Genomic DNA, 25,485 nt, shown 5'->3' on the forward strand with positions numbered 1-25,485 from the left:
GTACACGCGGGGCAAGCATTTAACAAAAACACTGGCTCAGCATGCACCAAACTGGACCAGCAAACATGAGGACTCATGTCAGCACATACTGCTGTTACCCCAATAATGCCAGTGGCAACAAGAGGCAGCTTGGCAGTTATACTCATTGTACTACTACTTCTGAATTTGCCATTGCGTGTTTCACCACTCCACTATTCTATTTTGAAACAGCTGTCATCATCATCTTCATCATCATACGCATTACACTCTATAGATAGACAGACAGACATTAAGACTGGCAGGCTGATTTGAATCATGCAAAAATATTCTCACCCTCACTAAACTATGTGTTACTGGCCCCGACAACCACCTCCATTTCATAGTCATTAACAGATGGTGGATATGTGTGTAAATGGCTAATATTCCCTTGCTGAGTGTTTGGTCAGCTAGGCTATAGGCTAAACATGCACATAAGAAACATAAGCATGCAATAAACTCACACAATCACCAGTAATTGGTTTCATTTAGAGGACCATAGCGGTTGGTGCTAGAAATTAAACATCAGGAATTAGCCCCTATATTCCCATTGGCCTGCTGGCTGCCAACCCTATCTTAGCCACTTTATCTCCTCTTCCACTGGTTACCAATCCAAACCGATATATAACAGCCCATAGCTGCTTCATGACCGCTGTTCAAGCCAAAGCTATTAATCTCTTTCCTTTTTTTTTCTCCAAGCTGGGACGCTATACGCTCCCAGTCATACATACAGTCAATAGGTCACAGAGATGAATTTTGGTTTAATGTAGCTGTAATGGTTTACATAATAATTTGACCTTTCTCTCTCTATTGCATGCAACCTTGTGGAGAGTGCAAAGGATGACTGTTTTGACCTCTAATGGTTCTCTGATGATTTGACCTAATACTGTATCGGATGTAATTGCACATAAAAGCATATACTTTATACCAATTAATAGGAAACAGTTAGAAAATAGTCCGTTGATTCAGTTTGTTTTTTCAGTGCCAGAATCTAGGAAATTATACCTCTTATCTGTGTTGGTTTATAAATATACCCGTGCCACTCTGTTGACAATTCATGGGAGACTGAGTTTGTGCTTTCATACAATGTTGATCTGAATGTTTACATGCAAATGAGATTCATATAATTATATTGTTATCAGTTTAGGACAGGGAATTCTAGGCTTATCATACCAAAATGCCTTTATTTACTGTCCCAGTGACCTTTTTCCACTTTTCCTAATTGCAGAAGCGGCAGTAAATGTTGACCAAATTGAGCCAGGGGCCAAATAATCAACACTGAAATTCTCACTTTGTAAGGGAGATGATAGAGATTTAGATATGTGTTTGTTTTCGTATGCTAATTAGTTAATCTTGACCTTTCCAATTAAGCATTTAACCTCTTGTTCAGGAAAAGCCCTTGTTGAGTTGGCTCGTGTGAATTGAACATGGGATCAAAGTGGTGGCAGTCTGTGCAGGCTTTAATGATTTTAACCATTGTACTGAATGTTTTTATGTGTCTGGGTGTTTCAGGGACGAAGGCCAGGCTACTTCTCCTTCCTGGATCCCTTCTCCCCTGGTGTCTGGCTCTTCATGCTTCTGGCCTATTTGGCTGTCAGCTGCATCCTCTTTCTGGTGGCCAGGTAAAGAGATCACAAGAGAGAGAGAGAGAGAGAGAGAGAGAGAGAGACAGAGAGAGAGAGAGAGAGAGAGAGAGAGAGAGAGAGAGAGAACAGAGAGAGACCACAAAAAGTTAGTTTGGGGGTTATACAGAGGAGATACAGGTGTTTGTTCTCTTGCCTTTCTTCAGTCTCTATCTCTCTAGTCTATCATCCACATCCTGGTAGAAAGAGATGTTCTCACCCCAGTGGTGCGTCCCCAGCATCATACTGGCCCCTGCTGGTCAAGGAGGGAACTCTTATTAAATTACAATGTTAAGAAGAAACCTTATTAAAAAAATGCAAATTAATATCTTATGCAACACCTACTGGAATCAAATTATCAGTCCACAGACAGGTAGATGTATTACCTGTGGGGAAACAAGTTCAGTGGGTGGTTTACTGTAATTCAATTGAGTGATGGGAGCATAACAATATATTTAATTTCTACTTTTTGGTTTTGCTGAACTTTGCTTAATGTTAATTTTAACAGATCAGAAGGAGATTATGCCTTAGTTTTGAAACAGACACTGTTTGTACACAACAAAGCTGTCTGATAACTTTAGCTACAAGCAGCACCATTTGAACATACCAATTATATTGCTGTGTTGGTGTTACCTTCACCAGCACACAGGGAATGAAAAGCAGGTTGCGTCTCTCCAGAGACGGTGACTTTGTGCTCAGTTGACTGTTAGAGTTGTTTAGCTCTGTGTCTGTCTCTCCCTTTCTTTCTCCATTCCGCCTGCTCCTCTCTACCTCTTGAGTTTTGTTCTCGTCTGAATACTTAATCCAACTTTGATTTACACCGTTGTTGGCTGTATGACTCGCTCTGTTGTCTAACCCCATTGTCTCATTTCCCCAGATTGACTCCTTATGAATGGTACAACCCCCACCCGTGTCTTAAGGGTCGCTGTAACCTGCTAATTAACCAGTACTCACTGGGCAACAGTTTCTGGTTTCCTGTCGGAGGCTTCATGCAGCAAGGATCCACCATTGCTCCAAGAGCTCTGTCAACACGTTGTGTCAGCGGAGTGTGGTCAGTATTGGCGACAGAGACACACAAACATTAGTGCATCTCCATGTTTTCAGCTTTCACATCCACTGAGGTATACAACCATTCAACTCTGTTCTGTATTAATGTTGTGCATATTGAGTCATCATGGAATGCATTTTATCTTTATTGTGAATTTGAAGCTTCATTCCTGGTTTCCTGGACACCGGTTTTCAAGAGGAGATAGGGATTTGTGCATCTGTATATGTGGGACTATTTGTCTGTGTATATCTGCCATTGCAACTAAAACATAACTTCCTTTTATTCAAACTGAGCATTGTCACCTTCCTTCATACATACCCACCCATTCATGCATCCACACCGTCAATGACTGAAAATCCTGCAAGGTCTTCATCTCTCAGGCGCGCAGATATTTTATCCTTTTACTTTCTCCCAGACGATCCATCTTCATACCCCAGCTTCACCATTTGCATACTTTTAAAGGTGAATACATGTTCTTGTCTGCTGCCTTTTCTCCATAGGTGGGCCTTCACATTAATCATCATCTCATCCTACACTGCTAACCTGGCTGCCTTCCTAACAGTCCAGAGGATGGAGGTGCCGATAGAGTCAGTAGACGACCTGGCAGATCAGACAGCGATAGAGTACGGCACCATGCACGGAGGATCCACAATGACCTTCTTCCAGGTCAGAGGTTACTCATGTCATTGCATATAATTGCTTGGTTATTCAGAGCCACACATATGGCCAAAGACTCAAGAGCCTGAAGCGATCAGTGGGCCATCAGTGATGTTATCCTCTTCATCACCCTCCTGTCCTTCCTGTCTTTTTCCACCAACCAACAGTTGTATCTCTTTTCTGTCTGATCCTTGCCACAAATATTCAATATCCTTATCTTCAGGGAGATTGGGAACTGTCCCGGTCCTTAAAAGAGACACACCGTATCCTCTTTCATCTTCTCAAGATTTGACCTCAGAGTAGGGCTGGACTGGGACAAAAAGTCTGCCCTGGCATTTTGGCCCAGATCAGCCCACCAACATCGATCACATACCACCCACCCTCGCTCGTCCCTGACTATCTAGGCCATAGCAACCGTTCCCCTCCTGAAAAATACTAAAGGGATCTATCAGGGAATCGAGGAAGATCAGAGAGTGGAGACATGATAAATTCTTTCAAAAAGTGGCGTTGCTAATAGTATACTCCACTGTGATGAACAGGGCTTTCCAGGATATGGAATAGCCAGCCAGTGTGAAAAAGTAGCCACCTAAGGGGCCATGGGGCTACTTGCAAATATTTGTCAAACACTGAGGACAATTCTCCGCTCTCCACTTGGCAGGACATAATCTCTCAGCTCAAAGCGCAAAAGACATATTCATATAGAGTATATGGGGTCAGGACTGATACAGACCGATTGGCATGTCCCTCTGTCATCATCACCGGCCCAGTGTCAATTTAGACAAGAGAGCCTGGTCTGCCAGATGGCCAGTTCAGGCTTACCTCAGAGAGAGGGAGAAAAAGAATGAGAGACAGGGTAAGTAACAGAGTAAGAGTGGAAAGCAGGGAGAAGGACAGAGAAGCATGATGTGGAGGGAAGAGATTCATTAGCATTGTCTTTTTTGTGCTTTCACGTCCAATGGACCTTGAATAGCTAAAAGAAGACAGGCCAAGAGAAAATACAGGTTGAGATGTTAAGTGAAGATTGTATTCTAAACTTTGAAGCTATTTAAAAGATCTGCTAAAGAAAACACCTTCCCATTTTACTGCGGCAAACCTCTCAGAGAATTTGAATAAATCCATCAGTCAAGAAAATGAGAAAGAATGACGGATGAAAACCAATCTCTACTTCTGCAAAACTGAGAAATGATGTATCTGCGACTGATGAACTAAATGTGTCTGTTTCTCTGTTTCTTGTGTCCCGCCGCTCTGCAGAACTCTCGCTACCAGACCTACCAGCGTATGTGGAACTTCATGCACTCAAAGCAGCCCAGTGTGTTTGTAAAGAGCACGGAGGAGGGCATCGCCCGTGTCCTCAACTCCAACTATGCTTACTTGCTAGAGAGCACCATGAATGAGTACTACCGCCAGAGGAACTGCAACCTGACTCAGATTGGAGGGCTGCTGGACACCAAGGGCTACGGCATCGGCATGCCGCCCGGTAAGTGAGGAGGGAGAATTAAATTGGGGGAAAGAAGAATTAAAAGTAAGAGAAGAGAAAATGAGAAGACTTGGAAAAGAAGGGGGGGGGAGGAAGTGCAGTGTAACATCAAGGCAGCAAAGGACAGCTGATGTTTTGCTGAGATACACTGAAGCTAAGAAGGGGTAATGAAGAGCACGGGCATTATTAGCACTGCATTGGAAAGTTAGATGAGAAAGCTTCAGCAAAGTAGAACCATTAGCTGTGATGGGAGAGTGAGGATAAGAGAAAGAGAATTTGAAATATTGTTTCTTTAGATTGTGGAAGTGTTGCTGTACGACTCGCTTGCTGCTCTGAGAGTATAAACACAGAGTTTACTTACACTTTGATCTCAAAGGAGGGGGGGGGACACACCTTAAAGTAAACAAGATTAATTTAAATTCCTTAAATCTTCAGAGGGTAGATAAACCCACTCTTTAGTGGCTGACCTTCTGTACCGCATACTGTGAACTCCAAGTAAACCCTTTAATCTCTTATTTGAAATCATATTTTTGGATGAAACAAGGTGTTTTCAAATGGAGGGACATGACTTCACCGCAGCAAATCAGAAGAAAAAGTCATGAAAATTTGATTTGATTTAACAGCGTGAGTGTGTTTGGACTGCAAAATAAAGTAGAGATTCTCTATCTGAAGGTTCAGTTTTAGGTTGAAATACCTTGTCAGGAGTTGTTTTTGCACTGGGCAGGTTTGAGCTCTGCCCCTTTCTTCCCTTCAGGGTCAGTGTACCGTGATGAGTTTGACCTGGCCATCCTCAAAATGCAGGAGGACAATCGTCTGGAGATCCTCAAGAGGAAGTGGTGGGATGGTGGCAAGTGTCCAAAGGAAGAGGACCACCGTGCCAAAGGTTTGTCGCCGGTTAATCCTCGTCTGCTTGTTCTTCAGCTTGTCAGACTGTGATTTTGGAAGAATATTTCAGTTTCTTGGCCTCCCTTTTCTCGTCATCTCTGATTTCTACTGCCATATTCTGTTGTCACCAGGTCTGGGCATGGAGAACATCGGCGGTATCTTTGTGGTGCTAGTGTGTGGCCTGCTGGTGGCTATCTTCATGGCAGTGCTGGAGTTTGTCTGGATGTTAAGACAGGCACCAGGAAACGAGGTGAGAGAGGGCTATCTAACCTGCGTCTGCTTTGTCTCCCTCTCCACTCCCTGGTACCTTCCTCCTCGGGGAGCTGCTAGGCTTTCCCACAGTGCACAGCTTTGACAGGAAGTGTAGTAAGCGTCTTTGTCTTCCTCTGGGCACGTCTTCACTTGACACCCAACCTTCCTCCGTCCAGCCGGACACCAGCACAAAACCAAAGATATACCTCACGTACTCAGAGTACATACATATATGGATTATGTTCTATTTATAGTAGTGGAAGACACAAACATATATATTTCATAGAATATCATACGTAATACAGAGTATTGAATGTAAATCAATCTTATCGGTGGTGAATAGATGCTTATGAGAGTTGACTCATGAAAATATATTCTGGTTGTTGTCTTTTAGCCTTAATCCAATCCTCTTTTTACATAAAAGATGATTGGCATTGTATGCACATCTTTTCTCAAAATCCAATTTTCAGACACCAGGTCATTAATTCCATCAAAGCTGAATGTTGGATTGTAATTGACTAGTTGTGACCATCAGCCAGATGTGGAAGGTAGAAGGAAGGATCTGTTTTTAAATGAAAGATTTCTACTTAACATATTTATTTATTTTTTAAAGCAACTATAGGTATTTTTCACTGTAAAAGTCACACAGACATTGCGATGATTATATTCCGAATATATATATATATATATATATATATATATATATATATATATATATATATATATATATATATATATATATATATAATCATAATCATTTGAATGTAGCTTCGTCTGGAGTGGGGACTAGAAGAAAATATGAGGAGTTTGTCCAGTCTAGTCACAGAACTCCTCAGAGAGGCATTTTCATCCGGACAAAAGCCACTTTTCAGAAAATTCAGTTCTGGTAGTGAAGGAGCTCTGCCAGGCTATTCTTGAGGCGGTGACGCTTTTCACTAAGAAATTGTTGAGTAGATAAAGATGTGCATGCAATGTTAAAATTATTTTTGATGTGATTCCTTGAAAGAACCTGATAATTGTCTTTTCAAATGGACTCCACGCTGTGATTTAATTCAATAAACATTCAGAATGTGAAAGTCAAAAAACTCATGTGATTTCTTCTTTTTTGAGAAGCATAGATTTATTGGACTTTATTGGAATAACTTGAAAACCCTGTGTGAGTGTATGTGTGTATAAATGTGTGTGTGCGTGCGTGGAGGTTTACACCTGTGTGTGTCTGTATAGATGCCTGTCTCTATCTGTTTTGTTACTGTGCTCATGTGCAGCATGTGTGGATCGGTAATTAGTCTCTTGTGTCTTTCACTAGAGCTGCAGAAGCATGTCTGTCATCATTATTTGAGTTTACATAGTGTAGATACCCAGTGGTGGAGCACTCCATCATCAGACCAGGAGATAAAATGTGTGAGTAACGTGTCTGTATGTCTGAAAACTGTTCAGACATACAGACTCGTTGTTGTTATTTTTAGTGATGGTTGTTAAAGCTACACCAGCCATCTCTCTGTCACTGTACACTGATTATGATAATACATATATGAAATGTATGTTGTGTGTCTGTGATCCCCCCCTCCCCTATCTTTTTCTCCCTGTTTGTGTGCAGCAGTCAGTGTGTGAGGAGATGCTGCGTGAGCTCCATGGGATCGTCATGTGTCGCGACAGCCTGCAGGTGAGGCGCAGGCGGTCGTCTTCGATGCTGCGGCCGCGACCCTTACCCCTGGAGGAGCGACGCGCGCGAGCTGCCGCCGCGAGCCTCAGCAACGGCAAGCTGTGCGGAGGCACCGGACTGCCCGAACCCCTTTCCCACAGACTGGCACAGGAAGCCGCCCTGGTTGCGAGGGGGTGCAGCCACATCCGCATTTGCCCCGAGTGCCGGCGCTTCCAGGGATTGAGGCTGCGTCCTGCAGGGGCCACCGGGGCCCTCCCTTCGCCCACACACAGTGAGGAGAGCATAGAGTGGGACAAGACCACAAATAGCAGTGAACCTGAATAACGCATTACAACAGGACTGACTGTCCCAACGTCCACCTCTCTACTTTCCAGGGATCAAAGATCACGTTGTATTTTAATTCAGCCATTCGCAGCTTGATTTTACAGGGCAGGACGGTGCTGTGAACTTTGTCTTGCCCTCGAGGAAAACGCCTGTCGTTAGTTTTGGAGTCTCTGTGGGTGATTTTTTTTCCTTGGCCATAGGAGAAACTGATGAGTCTGTCTCGTGATGGTCTGTCCGTTTTGGCCCTCTGTACGAAGTCAAACAGGACGAACAAAAACAGCTACGGGGTATTTGTACTATGCAGTATTTTCAGTCATTTATCATGTGCTGTTTTTTTCCCCCCTTTTTAAATTATTTCTGTCCTCTGTTGGATTATCAGTACTGAATATTGTTATTCTATTGTTCTTAGAAAAAAAAACTTTCAACAAGTTTTATCTGACAATTTACTGTATGAACGTATATTGCCTCTGAAGAGCTGCAAAGATGAACAGACTAATGAGAGCTCATCTTCAAATCCTTTTATTTTGAAAGTGCCAAAAACCACAAGTATTATCTTGTGGCGGAAGAAAGCACCACAGCCTTGAGAAAACAACAAATTCAACAGAACCTAGAAAACAAATAAACAGCGACATACAGACACACAGACTTCTTTTATAGTAGTGATATTCTATTAAAACATGTTTTAACTGTTGGTATCTCTGAAAGACAGCGATGCGTGTCCAGAGGTGTTGGAAGGTGCTCATGTGTGATTAGTTGCTAAAGTGGTTGCTGAGTAGCTGGAACAACGATTTCCTGTTTCGAATACCTGCTTAAAAACATGATGGCTACACACACGAAGACATCCATCATTTCCCTTCCTCCTCTCTGTATTGACATTACTTTCTCCATCATCTGTCTTTTGACACTATGACAAATGTATTGTCTTATGACCTGTCCTTTTTATGCTCTCTCACTTAAAATATACACACAGTCTCCTGTGCAGTCTGTAAAAGATTCAAGGCATATTCTATAACGATCCAGGTTTTACAAGGACAAGCCAGTGTATGTGATATCATCTTATATCAAGACAAACTGAAAACATGAAGACCCTGGTAAAGCAACGTGTTTTATATCTGCATTTGATTCAAATCCTTCTCAAATGTCAAGGCAGTTAAACTTTTACTGAATGTGATGTTGAACACACCGCTTCGAGGAGTATTTCATTTCAAATCTGCCAAGATGCTCTCTGATATTTTCTTACTTACCACCATATGACCAAACTTTAAGTACATTAATCAGGTCTTTAAGAGTCAGGTGCTTAATGCTAACTGATAAAGAACATAACTGAAAGACTGAATGTATTCATTCAATGTGGTTGTATTGATGGAAAGAATAGTTGTCTTTACTTGCATTATAACAACCATTCCTTCCAAAGTGAAACAACAAGAACACACCACCAGCAACATGAGTCTTAGGCTACTTTCTGCATAGATTGTTGACACACTGTATTTTCCCATTGAACCGACTGGTTTGAAGGTGAAACTGGATGATAGCCTGACTGTTGCACTGTGGGAATCAATGGTCATTCACCTGCTTTTTGATGTCTGATGCGTCCATCAATGTAAATCTGCCCATCAGGTTTTGTCAGTAACAGTTCCTCAGAATTAAGCCACCAGTTTATTTCTGAATGTTCAATTGAGGTGTCCGACCCATTGACCATCCACAATGTTTGGTTTTTCACGTTATTGTCAATAGGTCACACTTCATTGTTCTGACATGTCACTAAATCGAAATAGATCACAGGACCTCCACACAAATCCAAACCTCCAATCCCGTCTCTCTCTGTGACACATTAACAAGCCAACAGACATCTATTCAAATTCCTGAATGGTCCAGCAGCCCTGTAAATCTTACCATACAAAAAAAGGAAGAATAAACTAGTAACAATAAAAACCTTTTTTTCAAACATCCATAAAAGAAAAGAATACAACCCCTGAAAAGAAAAAAACATAAATAAGTTACCACTATGACAAAATCTGCCTGACATTTCAGCATCCGCTTCACATTTGGATGAAACTGATAAGTCCTCATAAGATCTGAAAGAAAAAGGGCTTAGAGTTCTTAGTTAATTGATGGTTCTGAGCGACTGGGTGACTGGTTTCATAAATAAGTGGAATTTCAATTTAAGTTTTTTTTCGTCACATTTCTGGAAAGTGTCTCAGGACTTCAGATGGCATTTCAATTTGGTTCTGCAGTTTGTCTGAACTCCCACAAGAAAACATTGGTGTTTGAAACAGCATTGAATCTGCATGATTTGCCACAGAAAAGAAATGAGTGGGAGTCGCAGTGGCATTACGTCATCATCTGCTGAAGCGCCAATAGTGCCAATCCCCCTAATCCTCAAGTAATGAACTATTAATGCCCCACAGATGGTGTGTAAATACAGTATGACTAACAGGGTTCCCAAGTAATAGTCCGAAGTGTTTTAATTACAGGAGAAACAAGTTGATTATGTTAATAGAATGGAGAGGTCCATACCTCTTGTGTATTATGTTTATATGGACACACATGACATTTAGACACATATGGGCTCGGACACAGATTGTGTTAACTTTCTATATTTCTTTGTATAATAACTTGTTAAAGGCAATTTGCCAGGAACATAACAAAGAAAAAAAAGACCCACATTTCATTTCCAGTTTTGTAAAAGAAGTTCCTATCCATTTGCTGAATGTCACTAAGAAACTCATGAGAGTACAAAGCCTCTCGCTGCACCCGATGCTAACCTCTTGAACACCAAAAACATTTACACGGCCGCTAAATCAAGCGTAGTTGGAATGAGATTGCCAATTACCTTGAAGGCCTAGAGAGCAGTGGAGTAAGAATTAAAACAAATCCCACTGAAACAGTGAGAGACCTTTGCTGGGAGACTACTGAGAGAGATGGCAAGGTTTGGCTGCTATATTTTATCTACTTTATTTTCTTATGTTGACATTTTTATTCCATTATAAATACATTTCCAAAAACAACCTTTATCCTGTGGGGTTCTGCTTTTTGTCTCTTCTTTACTCTGATGTATAGACCTTCTGAGCTGTTTAGACACGACATGCTAAATAGCATCTGAGTGCACTTTGTTTTTCTAGTTTTAATATTCAAACAGGAGAAATATTCAGACAGTGCACTTGGTTTGTTGTGACATAATGAGCATGCAGGGAAGCAGTATGAGGATGCATGGGTTTCTAGCTGAGTAAACATGGCGATTGTTGAGTGAACCAGAAGGAGCTCATGCATCTACCTCTCATTTATCTCCCATAACCGAATTAACGTCTGCACACTTGTGAATTCGTTAAACAGCTGAGAATGTGTGTGGGTGGGAAGGCTAACACGGGCTAATGAGTATAACAACTCAATCATGTGCCATGAGCATCCTCTCACCTGCCGTCAATCCAGTGATTTCCAGTGGATATTTATTTCTCCTCACGACAGTGAGTGAACACACACCACAACCATGCATCTGATTTACAGTTTAATTCAGGCTGCCACTCTCTCTCCCCTCCGAGTGCCTGTCTCCCAATCTTTCTACTGCAGCACTAGAGATGACACGTTTTCTTCAGTGCGTCACCACCCTACATGCATATCCAAAGCACACACACCTCTTACATGAGTGCTGCAAGCACATAAACACTCACCGCCACCTGCGTGTCACTGCTGTGTCATCGTGCTTGTGCGTCTCTTTCTGACTCTGGTGTTCAAGGTCCATAAATTCAGTGAATCTCTACCCACCACTGCCTGGCTGCTATTGGATTTATGGAGCTCATGATGAGCATTGAGTGCCTGCAGAGGTGTGTGAAAATCTACTTCACTCCTCCAGCTTAACCAGTTGTAGCACATAGCAATACCAATTGCCTTGTAGTTGATTTTAATTCTGCAAGGATTTAGAAATTAAAGTGTACTGAGTTTGATGCATTTATCCACGCTAGCAGCTCACATCCCATGCATTTGAAGAGTGACTTTCCCATCAGCAAGTTGCTTGTAAATAAATGTTTTTGCCATTTTGCATATACAATTCATACATTTTAAGCCTCACATAATATTTCTATAGCTCTGGTTATATATAGAGATACAATTTTGCTTTCTTATTGCAATTGTTAAATCTATTAATCACATTTTTACTGCATCCTTTTGTCAAACTGTTTCTTTCTCCTGCCAGATTTCCCAAGGTTAACAACATATATGTAAACATAGGCCCCATAACAGCCATTACTGAGCACTGGATCTAAGGATACCAAAATCGAAGACATAACAGATTATCAGTGGAAACTAGTTACTTCACAGGGAGACTGGTGCACATTTTGAAGTGAGAGCTTTCCCATTGATTTTCTGGCAATTAATTGAAAAAGGCTTGTTGCTGTTGCGTGCTCGAATTAAAGGTATCAGTGCAAGAATGATCTCCAAGGTGAGATGCTGTCAAGGCTGTTATACAGCCTTTTGTTCACTGACATTTGGTTTTGAACATGCTGAACAAAACATCTTGGCATTGTTTGTCTTTCAGAGAAATAAAATGGAGCTTAATTTATGTTGTGTTTCGTTCCCTCACTATTCATTCCTGCCTTGATCGATGGCCGGCAGATAGGGAAGCATTCATTACCTTTTGTGTGTGTGTGTTAGAATGCATATGTGTGTGTGTGTTTGTGTGTGTGTGTGTGTGTGTGTGTGTGTGTGTGTGTGTGTGTGTGTGTGTGTGTGTGTGTGTGTGTGTGTGTGTGTGTGTGTGTGTGTGTACATATGTGGGTGTATTTGTATGTGATCCCTCTCATGCACTTGCCTCCATGGGAAATCACGGTGTGGGCATCTTGTTTCATCAGCTGGAGGCCGTCTCTATGTATTCACCCAAAAGCTGAATAGGCGCAGTAGACAGCCCGGTCATATTCCAGTGGAATTGCATCAGCCAACAGGCATTGTCAGGTATTCATCAGAAAAATGAAAGCAGCCAGCCTTTATTGTGAAAATCAATCACTTGGATACCTCAAACTACCCAGGATACCGCATAGAGCCACGTGAATTCGTTACAAAACTCAATTTTGTTGAATGTGTGTGCAAAAAGACTGTTGACCTTGGATTAAAGTTCCAAAGACTGAAGGGTCCAAAGACACAATTCACTTTCTAATAAAACACTATTTGTCTCAAATGCATCGATGACCGCAGACGAACATTAGAAAGATTAAAATTAGAAGAAATTAATTAATCACCATGGACACTTTTTTGGTGGTGCCCATGTTTAACGATTAGTTGGTATACCTGTAAAGGGCATGTACACCTTTTGTATTTACTTACTATGTAATGGATTGATTCACTACTTTATACTTCTACTCCACTGCATATATTCGCATATTTGCATATTCGCTTAATTAGCACAATTATCTTAATATTATTGCACGTCATAGCTGGTTAAGGTTTGACGTGTGCAATAATATTAAGACACATGCTCATAATAATTTTTTCCCCAGCAGGTTCACTACGCTTAACTCATTTTGAGCACTGGGACAACTGCAGTCAACCCTAAACAAACAGAAACACACACCCTCTGAGGGCGGCAACTGATTGCGGTTTGAATGAGAAAATATTGGCTTTCAGATGAAGGCCTCTTGAGTTGCTGAGTTAATTGGTCGTTAGAGCACAGAATTATCTTCATCCGGAGTAAATGATTCATTACCTCACAGATGAGGCTAAAAGAAACTGCTCGGGGCAATGAAAAAAATGCACAAAATGACAGCCTTGGAAGTCAAATCTGTTTATCTGGCTCCCCACGGGAGAACTCAGTTTTATCGATGCTGGGCAGCTATGTCATATTTCTTGCATCATTAACTGTTATTTTTCCGTTCTCTTGTTGTTGTCTGTTACTCTATCTCATATTGAACTTTACTTTTCATATTTTACTTTCTCATTATTTATGTTTTGTTGCAGTCTAGAAGTACTACAGTTTAGCTGAGATGGTATTGTAGTCTCTTGCATCTATTGTGTGCAGGTTCACCTTACTTCTCTTGCCTGTTGCCATATTTGACCTCTGGTCCATTGAGTCAGCATAAAACACAGCCTGAGATAAATGGTATCAATATTGCCTTCTTTGTTACCACACCTACCTTTTTTAAGATGACGTTAGTCTTTACTGTTGTGCAGTGTTCTCTCATCCCATATCATTCATTTCACACTCCGGTAGCATTGTCATCACATACTTTTAGGATTATTATAGGATTTAAGAAATATCTAGTCTCAAAAGCAACATTGCAGACCATGTATTTAAACATTTAAAAATACTCTAATCTATACGATATCTGGCCACCAGCTCCCCGACTGTAAATAGTAATTTGCTACATCTAGTGGGGATTATGCAACACTACAGACACCACATGGTGAGCTAGTGAACACATGCATATAACTCAGTCTTATTAATACTCTGATAAAATATTATAAAAACATCCATCCGTGTGCTAGGCATACTAAACTGCGAGATACAAATTGATGCTGTCGCAGACATCACTTTTAATTGAACCAAACAGATGCAACAGTCTGATCAAATAGAATTGAGTTGTAGATCCAACGTTTAACAAATGTGTCTCACTGAGAAGACCAGTTGCTTTCATTTGTCTTTTAGATGTGCCGTGCATTCAGGCCAAATTCAGAGAGGAGTTCCTTGTAATTTTGATGAATGGTTGTGCTCTTGTCCTCCCATCCCTGTTGAGCCACCGACAGCTGGGAAGTCAGACTGTCTAGATTCTCCTGCAGAAAACATTAGTAGAAATGAGACGCAAGCTAAAATTTTCATTTTAAATCACCCAACCTGATATTCCCCCTTTCTTAACCACCTTTAACACTGATGAGTTGTAGGAGTGGAGCTGATGCAGATAAGGCATAATTAGATTCTGTGACATAAAGGGAGGAGAGAAATACTGATAATTGCATATTAAAATCATAGTTCTGTGATCACAGCCTGAGCACTATAACAGGGCTCCAGGCTTGACCTTATTGTCTTTGAAGATCTGCTTGTTGAAAATTCTACTGCCTAAGCTGTTCCTACAATACATGCATTTGGTCTTAATGCCGTCTTATTGTCCTTGTGTAAAGTAAAATACTATACCTAGATTATATTGTAAACTCAAGCATTTGTGTGCAGTGCTTGAAACAGCTCTGCAACAGTAGGACCAAGGAAATAGAACCCTGACACAACCACAAAAGACCTTCCTGGGCATCATTTTGGATCATCACTTCCTTTTTTTACTGATTTCTCAGTTGTGTTGGCAGGATAACTTCACCTCTCTTTGTAAACAATGCAGTGGTGTGCATCCAGGTTAACCTGCTGATTGATGATCTGCGGCTCTGTGACACCATAAAGTCCTAACAAATTATTGGAGCAACGTTTCATGTTCATCTTTGCTTAGGCGTCCAAATACTTTTGACAGATGGGTGAAAGCTGGACTGCTGGAGGCTTTGATAAAGCTGTATCCGGCAGAGGGCTGTCTGTATCAATAAAGTAATGATAGTAAGTGTCAATTTCACCTATAGATGTATTGGAATAAAAAAAAAACCTTAGACAACGACTACATTTTTATCAGGATTAACCCCTTTTTCTACAAAGAAAAAGTCTTGCAATCATGATAATCTGAAAATATGACTAACAATAATGTGGTACAATCATATAAAAATTCTAGACATAGAGGCCTTAATGTGACAACTTTAAGTCACTTTAAGTATAACTGGTCTCAGACTGGTCCACCATTTGCGACCATGCCATCTGCTCTGCATATGCAATGGAGAAGGCACAAAATAATACCAAACTACAAGGAGTCACTTTAGAAAAGAGTTAATGGGGACAATGCGGCCCTTTAAAAGGGACAGGTTACAGTTCACCTCTTCAGTGCCTTCTTTGAATACGTTTGCATGTGCTTGTGTTGCAACTCACATGCAGGATCTTCTCATAGTCTGTTTCCATGTTGTCCAGCTTGTGTTGCAGGTCAGCTATGGTGGCATCTTTCTCCCATTCCAGCTGCTCACGCTCTCTTTTCTCTTTACTCAGTTCATCCTGACACAGCACTAAGCAGACAAACACATACACCAAATGGAACTCTTATGTCTTTATTCATTTAGATAGAGACATTCAAATGAGATGTCTTCATACCAAGTTCTTCTGACAGCTGGCTGACCTCTTTCTCCATCCTCTTTACCTTGTTGGTCAGCTCTGTCTGCATGGTTTTGTACTGGCGACTGAGGTCTAGAATGACATTTGCATCAACGATATCAGATTAAGCTGCTGCATTGCTGATTCACTGTTTTAGGCTAATGCAGCAATCAGTTTAGGCACCCTTCTAATTAGACTTTTGTTCCTCAAGAATTACCTTAACCGTGGCAAACACGCCCCTTGTCCTCTCTCCCACAGGGTGCTATGCTTTATCTCAGGTTATTAAAAGAAAGGCTAATTGTTGATTTGTGCCCCGTTTGTACCTTACCAGAGTTGACGTCCCTGTGGTCTTGTCTCTCGTGCTGCAGCTTCTGCTCCGCGTGTCTCATGCGTCTCCTCAGGTCCATTCTATTAGACTGGACCATTTTTACAGACTCAGACTGTAAGGCTGTGGCAATCAAACAAACACATGCATGCATGAATGTACACAACAGCTGTGAATTTTGTTGTCTATTTCTACGTCCTAATAACACTCCAAATACAGTTCTGTTGTCAGTATATTCCTATGGTGAACTTAAGCCTTGTTAGTGAAACATGCTCAAGTATATGCTTCAACATGTAGTGCTGGGTGGTACAGGTGGTGCCAAACTCCCTTCACTGGAGCATGACGTATTCAGATCACATCACTTCTTTCATTCCGGGTAAAAGTCCTGCATTCAAAATCGTACCCAAATAAAAGTCTATAAGTATTTTCAGCAGTGAAAGTGTTGATGCAGAAACATGGCTGCTTTGACTAGACTACATTTGTGGATTAATATCACATAATTACTGTAAGTGTTAACTACATAACTATTTGATGATTACAATGCATTCATTTTTTTTACCCGATTATATAAAAAAGTACAATATTTACTTCTGAAGTAGAAAGGTGAAAAAACAGAAATATTCGAGTAAAGTACAAGTACCTCAAATCATGCTGAAGCAAAGTGCGTTACTGAATTTACCGCCACAGTATAACAACTTTATCTGTGAAGTAATACTTTCCCCATCAGATGAATTTATTTAAAAAAACTTTTCCTCCTTTGAAATGTAGAAAGAGTGCCCGTGGGCTTGAGTTTTTTTTGGGGGGGGTAAAGTTGATAGCGACACAGCCCACACTGACAGAAAGTACATAACCAGAATATAGTTGATCAACAGATATTTTTTTGATATTTGTTATTATTTTGATAACTGAGTCATTATATAATGGATATATGGATCAAAATAGAACACACGTTTTCTGCTTTGCAAATGTGAGGATTTTATCTGTTGTGTACAATTGTACATTTAATATTTAATATTTCATGAATTAAAAGACATTTAGAGTATGGACTTGATCTTTTAAAATGTTAATTAGGATATTGTTGCTTTTACACAAGATAAGTCACCACCCGTTTGCCTCTGGATGTAATATATTGTATGAATAACAAGGATGTGGGTAATTTGACCTAAACAATACATATCATGAAGCGACTCAATTTAAATTGCTGCTCACCAATGTGATCCTGTAGGATGGCCACGTCCAGAACACTGCGTTTATACTTTGCCTCCAAGTCATTTTCAACTGCAACAAGACAGTAAACGTTGTTAAAAAAAAAGAAAAGTGCATCACAGAAGCCAACAATGTTAACCATTTCATGAGCAAAGTTACTTTTTTCTGGGTTCTTCTTTGTGGTCTTAGTTTTTCTCTTTGGAGGCATGTTTGCTTGAAGCTGCGAGTTCACTGACCAACACACAGGGATGAGTCTTTGTTGCTGGGCACTGGTTGCTGAGTGAGTTGCCATGCCACTAACTGTCCAGCTTGATTGATAGTTGATTGACTTTAGTAACAGCCAATCACAACTTGACTTGGGCACGTGTAATTGGATCCTTACATCCAGTAAGACATGTCAAGGCGTCCTTTGTTGTCAGGGGCGACCAAGGCCCGCGCGGGGGAATCCAGGGCTGCATTCAGCATCCTGTTTTATGAATGCTGTACAGGCAGAGGCGCGCGCCCGGCTACATTCATGGTTCGTGGACGCGCACAAGGAAGGCGTGGAGTCGTTTTGAGAGAGAGAGAGAGAGAGAGAGAGGGAGGAGAACGAAACGAACAGAAGGGGACGTACAGGAAAGGAAAGGGCCGCGCATACACGTCACTGGAGGAAACAGAAAAACACTGGGAAATATTAAATTCCCACAATTATTTATTCAACCCTGTTCTGGTGTGCGTCCGCCGTTTAAAGCGCAACTTCCTCTCGGTCATCGGTGAGAGCTCTCTGTCGTCAGCCCGCACAGGAGGGCTGGCACTGTCACTGAACTTCCCGTCAAGACACAGCACAGGCGAAAAGAGCTGCTGCCGCTACAGACAACAAAAAGGGGAACGACATTGGGGGTTGTCAAAAGGACAGGACACACTCCAGTCCACAAGGCTTCTGGTCGAAGAAACGATGCCATTGTCCTCCTGCTGAGGGCGAGCAGAGACGGCTCTGGTGCTCGGCTAATTAGCCTGCGTGGGTCCCTGCAGAGAGAGAGAGGCAGCGAGGCTAGCTGCAACGCTGAGCGGCTCGCAGGGTGTGAGTGACCGAGGTAAACGTTTGAGCCCCAACCGGGACATTTAACAAGGTTTACTGATGGGAGCCTTTATCCGATAGTCACCCCTCCCTCCCTATTACCCCCCCCCCCCCCCCGTCGGACCCCGGCTCGGATTCGCCACTCGGGAGCTGTCGTCGCCGGGGTGGTGGTGGGGAGGAGGGGTGCCACCGGATCACCATCGCCCCGGTCCAGCTAAGTCCAGGGACCGGTTCGGTCCCCTTGACCCTTGCCCTGCCGCGCCTGTCGGTCGCTCTGGCAGACCCTAGCCGAGACCGAACATGGCAGGGAACCTGAAGAAAGGTGGGGGGCTCATCGGAATGATGAAGGATGCCTTTCAGCCGCACCATCACAATCTCCACTCTCATCACCAGCCCGGGGCCGTGGACAAAAAGACGGTGGAGAAATGCTGGAAACTAATGGACAAGGTGCGTGAGTTTACGACCAACGTTAATTAACGGGTCTGGCGCCTCGGGCGGCTAGCCGACTGCAGCTAAGATAAGCTAACTAATGTTCGCCTGCTGCTAACGTTGAAGGCGCTAGTGAGCCGGGAGAAGACGTGGTTAGCTAACGTGTGCTAGTTTGCCAAGCTGAAAGCGTCTTGTTTTGTATCGTCTGTGTGCCAGCAGAAGACATGTACTTTAATAAAGCAACCTTTCGTTAACACTAGCCCGCCGGCAGAGCGAAGGTTTCTTTCACACATATGTTTGCTCGTGCTGTGCGACTCTCTGGAGACGTTAACTAGTTGGTGCAGCTAGCATTTTTTTTTAACCGAGGTTAAGTGCTGTGGTGTGTCGTAAACATTACCACAGAGAGAAGAGTGGGCGCAAAGACACGCCGTATAGGAATTTAATTTTGCGAATTCACGTCCGTGATCTGATAACACAGGGGCAGCTAGCACAGCAACAGTTCTCTTGTACATTGTTGCTGAAATGTCTGCAGTCAACTGTCTGTCAGCCCTTGGAAACTAGCAAATCATACAAAGAAAGAAAAGAAACGTGTCCATTTAACTAGGCCAATTATTCTCTTTCACAGGGGAGACTAATTTAACAGCTTCACTTCTCGGAGTCTGTAGCAGTTTGACCCCTCGTTTCCTGTGAGATTCACACAGCAATATTAGAGTGAATAGGAAGACAAGACACTCTTTTGTGTCTCCTCTTCCGCTTTGAGGCCTTAGGTTAGAGCTCTGATGTTAAGAGACCAAGTCCTTTTTACAACGCTATTATTAAGAAACCACATTCCAGTTTATTTTTCTCCACTGTGGTAGATTGTCCTGCCGGACTGTTGAGCATGTACTGTACCTATGCAAATAAGTATAACAACGCAAATAAGACAACAGAAGTAATGCTGCAACTCCACTGTCTTATTTTTGTTCTTGGTGAATGTTCAACACTCTTATAGAGAGGTTTTTTTTATTGTGTCTGTTTGCAATGCAGACAAGGTGACTGGAAGGCTGTCCTGACACTGAAACCACCCGCACAGTCAGGTTAGCTTTTGCAGTTAACAGTATGGGAATAAGTTACCATGCATATTACATCTGATCCAGTAAAAGAGTTGAGAGCAGCACCAGCAAGGTGAAAAAAAGCTTTCACCTTGCTTTAAGAGTATTTTACACTACAAGACTGTTTAAAATAGCAGCAGAAATATTGTTCAGCTTGGTTTAAAGGAAAACCACAGCCTAGATTATAATGTAGCACAATGCTGCAGAATAACTATGCCCTTGCTCTTTGAAAACCCCTCCCGTCCAGCACTAAATTCAATTCGATCAAGAGCATGAGGCTAATTTTCTCTCTAGAGTTGCCCACACATGTTAACCCTATTCTTAAAGTGTTCAGCATAACGGACCTCACTTATTGAATCCTTGTGTTTACATTTGTAGATCTCTGATCAAAGATGTGTTTTCAGTTTAGCTTCCTGCATCAAGTTTAGGCTTAGATTGAAAAAGCCTTAACAGTTTAAAGGTTTTAAGGTTTACTTTGGTATTTTCAACCTGGACCCTATTTTCCATTGGTTTTGGATCTCATTGACTAATTGAGACTACTATTTTTGTTTTAATTGGTCCAATATTGAGGGAATAATATTTACATTGGCAACATTTTCTTAAAAATTTGAAGGAAAAAAAACTACAAAATTGCTTGTTATTAGCTAAAGTCCAACAAAAAAACTCATCTACGGACCACATTCCCTCAAGCTGGTTAATCTGTATACAATTTGAACTACAACATATTTAGGTGTAGATCCAGCCAGGATAGACTGACACAGAAATCTGACAAATATTATACAGAGAAGAGAGAACATGATGAGTGGAATGCAGTTTAGCTTGAAGGCAGTCAACATTTTAGTTCAAGACAGTAGCCTTGAATGACATTGACGCACAAGCGCGCTCAGTTGTGGCCTTGTACGTGTGCATGCATGTGTGTTTGGCTGAGTTCTTGGTACAAGTCTTTTCGTGGTTGATGATGATGATGTTAGAGGTGTAACCTTGGCAACAGTCTTATCTGGTCCCAGGCATATCCGGTAAAGACCTCCTTCGTTTGAAGGCCTAGAGAAGGATTAAAGGAATGAGGGTGCAGTGTTGGCAATGATACTGGATTTCAATTCAGTTGCCCGTGTAGTCAAACCACCCAGATATTAACCACAAGGAAATTGTTGTTATATTTCCTAGTGCTTAAAATAACCATTAGATATTGTCGTCTCCAAACCAGCAAAGCCTTATTCACCCTGGTGATCATTGATGTCTATTGGATTTTTAATTTTCATCTGTAAATCTGGAAGGGTTTATACTCAGTTTCAATAGAAAGGTGACCTTTGATGTTCAGACACCAAAAGGCCCACAAATTAAAAACATGTTGCATCCTGTGAAATCAATACTGCTTAAAATATCCTACTGGTCAAATATCTCATTCTTTTTAAGAGGCATTTGATACATTGATGATGAACTTGTCCACTTATAAACTCAAATAAAATATTCCTGATATGTTACAGTCTCAGTTTGAATATTGAAAACATGGGTCGTTTGGGCTGAGGATTCAAGAGATGGCCCTTTTTTAGGTCGGGCACCTAAGGTGTGAAAGGAGAGGGAATGCTCCGAATGATAATAATGACCAATAATCAGATCTTAATCTGTGGATGGTTCAGCCAAAATTTAGAGGAACTGATCAATTGTATCAAATAAATATGTAAATGCAGAAGATCTACTACCATGTAATGCCAAAGGATTAAGTAGGTTTTGGCAAAGATACTAAGAAGTATATTAGTCTATTAAAAAGTAAGTTGGCTTACTGTTGATTAATGATGATAACTAAAATATTATGTGGTTCCAGGCCTCTGTTGATTATAACCTGATTGATAATAAGAATGTCCTAAGCCTTTGGAAGTCTTTTTTCCTATAATGACAAACCGATGGCTTCCAAAAAGAAGAGGCAAGGAAATTCAAATAAGATCGCACCGATACGGAGCTTAATGTCCGAGTGAGGGAGTGAGTCTAGGCTGTCCGCCAGCGTCTTTTGTAATGGTCAACCAAGTGACTCAGACACAGTGAGCAGTACAGTGATACAAGTGAGGAAAGTTTGAACATTACTGAGGTTGTAACATTCATGCGGTCTGGTGAACGAGCACGTGGACTGACCACCAAAAGGGAAGGTCTGAATTTCCATGTTGTCTAAAGCGGTCTAGTACAAGGTTATCTCTTTGCTCACCCATTACAGAATCCACCCTCTGTTAGGTCAATGATTGATGTTCGTCACACTGTTTGACTTTGTGTCCCACAAAACAAGCTTTTTTATTTGTGCGGGGGGGGGGGGGGGGCTGATTGAAACGTGTATTCAGTATAAATTATGCTTATACTCGTGTTGTCTGTATCAGGCAGGGCTTAAGCTGTTCAAATGTGCAAGGCGATCATGCTGAAATGTTGGCTGAAGTTGTTTGGTATTTCTGAGGCAGAAGTGGGTGTATAGGGTGTGCAGATTGAAATGAGGAAGTGTAAATATCAATAACTTCTCTAAACATTCTGACGAACTGGAGAATCAGACTGTCGTGACATATGATATTTGACATGGAGGTCAATTAAGAAGGCGATGGCCTTGCTGTGCTTGCCTCCAAAAGGACATCTCTTAGGTTAATGAATAATAAATTGAGATAATTAACTTAAAAATGAAACGGGACAAACATAAATTGTCCATGGATGAGTGCAGATATGCTTTTTGTCCTTTCACACTGTGACCTTTTTTTGTGTCTAGATACAAGAGGAAGTAGTGTGTCAGTGGTGAAATAACTCATGATGCCATAAGGGATTAAATCCATGATTTATTCCATCATATAATGTGCAAAGCTCCATTGTGACCCTGACCGGGCTTTTAAAGGCCTTTCTCCCAGTATTTGACTTTGTTGGCATTTTTCATTCTACATATATCTGGGCTCACAGGTAATATTCTGCACTAAAGAGAAGTGCACTAATTCACAAAAGACTGGCTATATGATATAAATAATGTCTTACTGAGAAAAAAAAATGCATGGTTTCATTTAGACAACTCTCATATTGTCTTTCCTTGTCACTCCTTTCACCTCTCTTGCCACCGTTTTTCTAACGCATCTTCTCTCTGACTTTTCCTTTCATCTGCCTTACTTCCTGCACCTACTTTTTGTCTCTAACGTTATCTTGTCTTCCCCCTCACATCCTCCCTTTCTGCAGGTGGTGCGCCTGTGCCAAAACCCCAAATTGGCTCTGAAGAACAGCCCCCCTTACATCCTGGACCTGCTGCCAGACACCTACCAGCACCTGCGTACCATCTTGTCTCGCTACGAGGGCAAAATGGAGATGCTGGGGGACAACGAGTACTTCCGGGTTTTCATGGAGAACCTCACCAAGAAGACCAAGCAGACCATCAGCTTGTTTAAGGAGGGCAAGGAACGCATGTACGAGGAGAACTCGCAACCCAGGTGAATAAAGTAGATACAATCATGGCAGCTATATTAATGCTAATAAAGTGGATATCATTCTAGAGGTGAATAGTGTGAAAGTCGCTTCTCTCTTCTCAAACTGTATTGCTGAGCCATTGCAATTACTTTCTTTCATGAACCCATCTGAAATGGGCGACTTTGAGGTGTGAAGTCTTTGCAATAGTTGCTGTTTCACAATTGCTGTTTCACAATTGCTTCACATCTCAAATTCATTCATTCATTCATTCATTCAGTTTGAATGTTAACAACCATGCAGGCACGGAGTGAACAATTGCACCCAGCCCCAGCTTGCAGGGTGGTTGTAGCTCAAGACGTATCAAAACAAGAGGAGAGAGGTGTTGTGGTTTGATCATGTGAGCATCTGTGGTCAGAATGGCGCCTAATCTACAGCTACCTGCCCTCCTGTCACTTTGTTGTTGTGCCTCGCTATCTCAGCCATCTCCTTGAACATTTTCTCTTCATGACGCTGTCTTACTGTGATGCTCCTTTTATGAAATCACACAGCGTCAACATCTTTATCTCTTTCTCCAGCTTTACATGTGGTTATCTGTCTTTGCCCCTCTGAAAGCAAACACCCAAGTGTATTTGAAATAAGCAGTCCTGTTTGTATGTGTTGTGGGACTTGTGGATATGTAATTAATGAGATATGTCTCTTGTTTCCCTTGTTTGAAAAACATTTTTAATGAGAAAAGGCATCCTTTTGAAGACAAAAGATGGCACAGAAGACTCAAGACAAACTGAAGCTTCTTATAAGCACAAAGTAGCTGTTGTGTTAATGAGTAGGCTCTGCGAGATGCAGACGAGCTGCTGGATGGAGCTTTTCCTACCTCCTTGCTTGTATCTCTGCAGATGCCTTTTGGTTCACTGCATGCTTCAGGCAAATGCAGAAGCTTGGCTGTTTACACCAGAAGCAAATTTCCCAGTGTCAGTCAACAACAGTCTGCTCCTCTTTAAAGCTATCTGTCTATCCACTAGTCGCGCTCGCTCTCTGTTTATAAAGAACTGACGTATATGTGGAATAAGTACCTGATCTAAAAACCTTAATAATAAACCGCAGTTGCATATAAATATAGGGGATAGATTTTGAAATTGTATCATGTGGGAGGGTAGTCCGGGTAATTGAAACGCAGAACAGCAGGGAGAGAAGTAAGTGAAGTCAAAAGCGCGCGATGCACTGATAATTTTTTAGGGACATTTACATCCTTTATAGTATATCATTTAAATAGTTTATTGTCAAAGAGTTTAGCTAGATTTTTCCCGGCACATAAGAAAATAGACCAGATGCCGAAACTATTGCTGAAGATTACAAGCCGGACCCTGACGTCCGCGGCACGTCAAGTGTGAACCCGGCATAAGGGGGGATGTCTTCAAAGTTGTTCTGTGTGGCAGTTTCTGTGAAATTAAATTTTTTTTTAAAGGGTCCCTAAAACTGAAAGTTACTTCCTCTTAAGTTTCTTTTCATTTTTATCTAAATTGTTGTCTCTTGTTTAAACTGTTTCTTGTTAAAACTGGTTCGAGAAAATTAGGGAATAGTTTAGCTATCAAGTTCTAAGTGATACATCCTCTTCTTGTTGCTCAGTTCCTCAGTGAGATGGTTCTTTCTCAGCTAACATGACATGAAAAACCCCCACTAAAAGGCAACCAGAGAGAAGAGGAAGCCATATTAACCATGAGCTGGTAGTTGATGTGTTTTTTTTGCCATTTTTAACACATTGCAACAAGAGGATGCGTTGAAAGAAATTCCTGGTTAACGCAAAGGAAACACACACGCACCCAGTAGCCATGTATGACACACAAAGACTGCTATTGTCTGTGTAGAGAAGG

General features: G+C 41.5%; 3 protein-coding genes across 4 annotated transcripts in view; 2 read left to right on the forward strand and 1 right to left on the reverse strand.

The window, feature by feature from the left end:
* grik4 (glutamate receptor, ionotropic, kainate 4) overlaps window positions 1-7,943 on the forward strand; it is a gene marked incomplete at both ends in the record, with an annotated part of 146,028 nt that extends 138,085 nt beyond the window's left edge. The window contains 7 exons of one of the 2 annotated variants that reach the window (XM_079225464.1): window positions 1,528-1,637; window positions 2,515-2,688; window positions 3,186-3,351; window positions 4,594-4,819; window positions 5,574-5,702; window positions 5,836-5,978; window positions 7,554-7,943. In XM_079225464.1, coding sequence (XP_079081590.1) covers window positions 1,528-1,637; window positions 2,515-2,688; window positions 3,186-3,351; window positions 4,594-4,819; window positions 5,574-5,702; window positions 5,836-5,978; window positions 7,554-7,943 — 1,338 coding nt within the window. The remainder of the gene's footprint in view (window positions 1-1,527; window positions 1,638-2,514; window positions 2,689-3,185; window positions 3,352-4,593; window positions 4,820-5,573; window positions 5,703-5,835; window positions 5,979-7,553) is intronic. The other variant, XM_079225465.1, reaches the window with a different exon arrangement.
* Window positions 7,944-14,570: 6,627 nt separating this feature from the next.
* Window positions 14,571-17,905, reverse strand: drc12 (dynein regulatory complex subunit 12 homolog; the record flags this gene model as incomplete). The annotated part of the gene is made up of 6 exons (XM_079224718.1): window positions 17,786-17,905; window positions 17,630-17,698; window positions 16,424-16,543; window positions 16,096-16,188; window positions 15,880-16,010; window positions 14,571-14,699 (listed from the first exon to the last, which is right to left on the reverse strand). The coding sequence occupies exons 1-6, from the start codon at window positions 17,832-17,834 to the stop codon at window positions 14,571-14,573; spliced, it is 591 nt and encodes a 196-aa protein (XP_079080844.1). The 5' UTR covers window positions 17,835-17,905.
* A 1,078-nt stretch (window positions 17,906-18,983) lies between these two features.
* cbl (Cbl proto-oncogene, E3 ubiquitin protein ligase) overlaps window positions 18,984-25,485 on the forward strand; it is a gene marked incomplete at both ends in the record, with an annotated part of 29,552 nt that continues 23,050 nt past the window's right edge. Inside the window, 2 exons of the mRNA XM_079225316.1 lie at window positions 18,984-19,130; window positions 23,393-23,640. Of these exons, the coding sequence (XP_079081442.1) occupies window positions 18,984-19,130; window positions 23,393-23,640 (395 nt within the window). The remainder of the gene's footprint in view (window positions 19,131-23,392; window positions 23,641-25,485) is intronic.

The sequence above is a fragment of the Taurulus bubalis genome (genome assembly GCF_910589615.1).
Source record: "Taurulus bubalis genome assembly, chromosome: 10".
NCBI classification, from domain to species: domain Eukaryota; kingdom Metazoa; phylum Chordata; class Actinopteri; order Perciformes; family Cottidae; genus Taurulus; species Taurulus bubalis.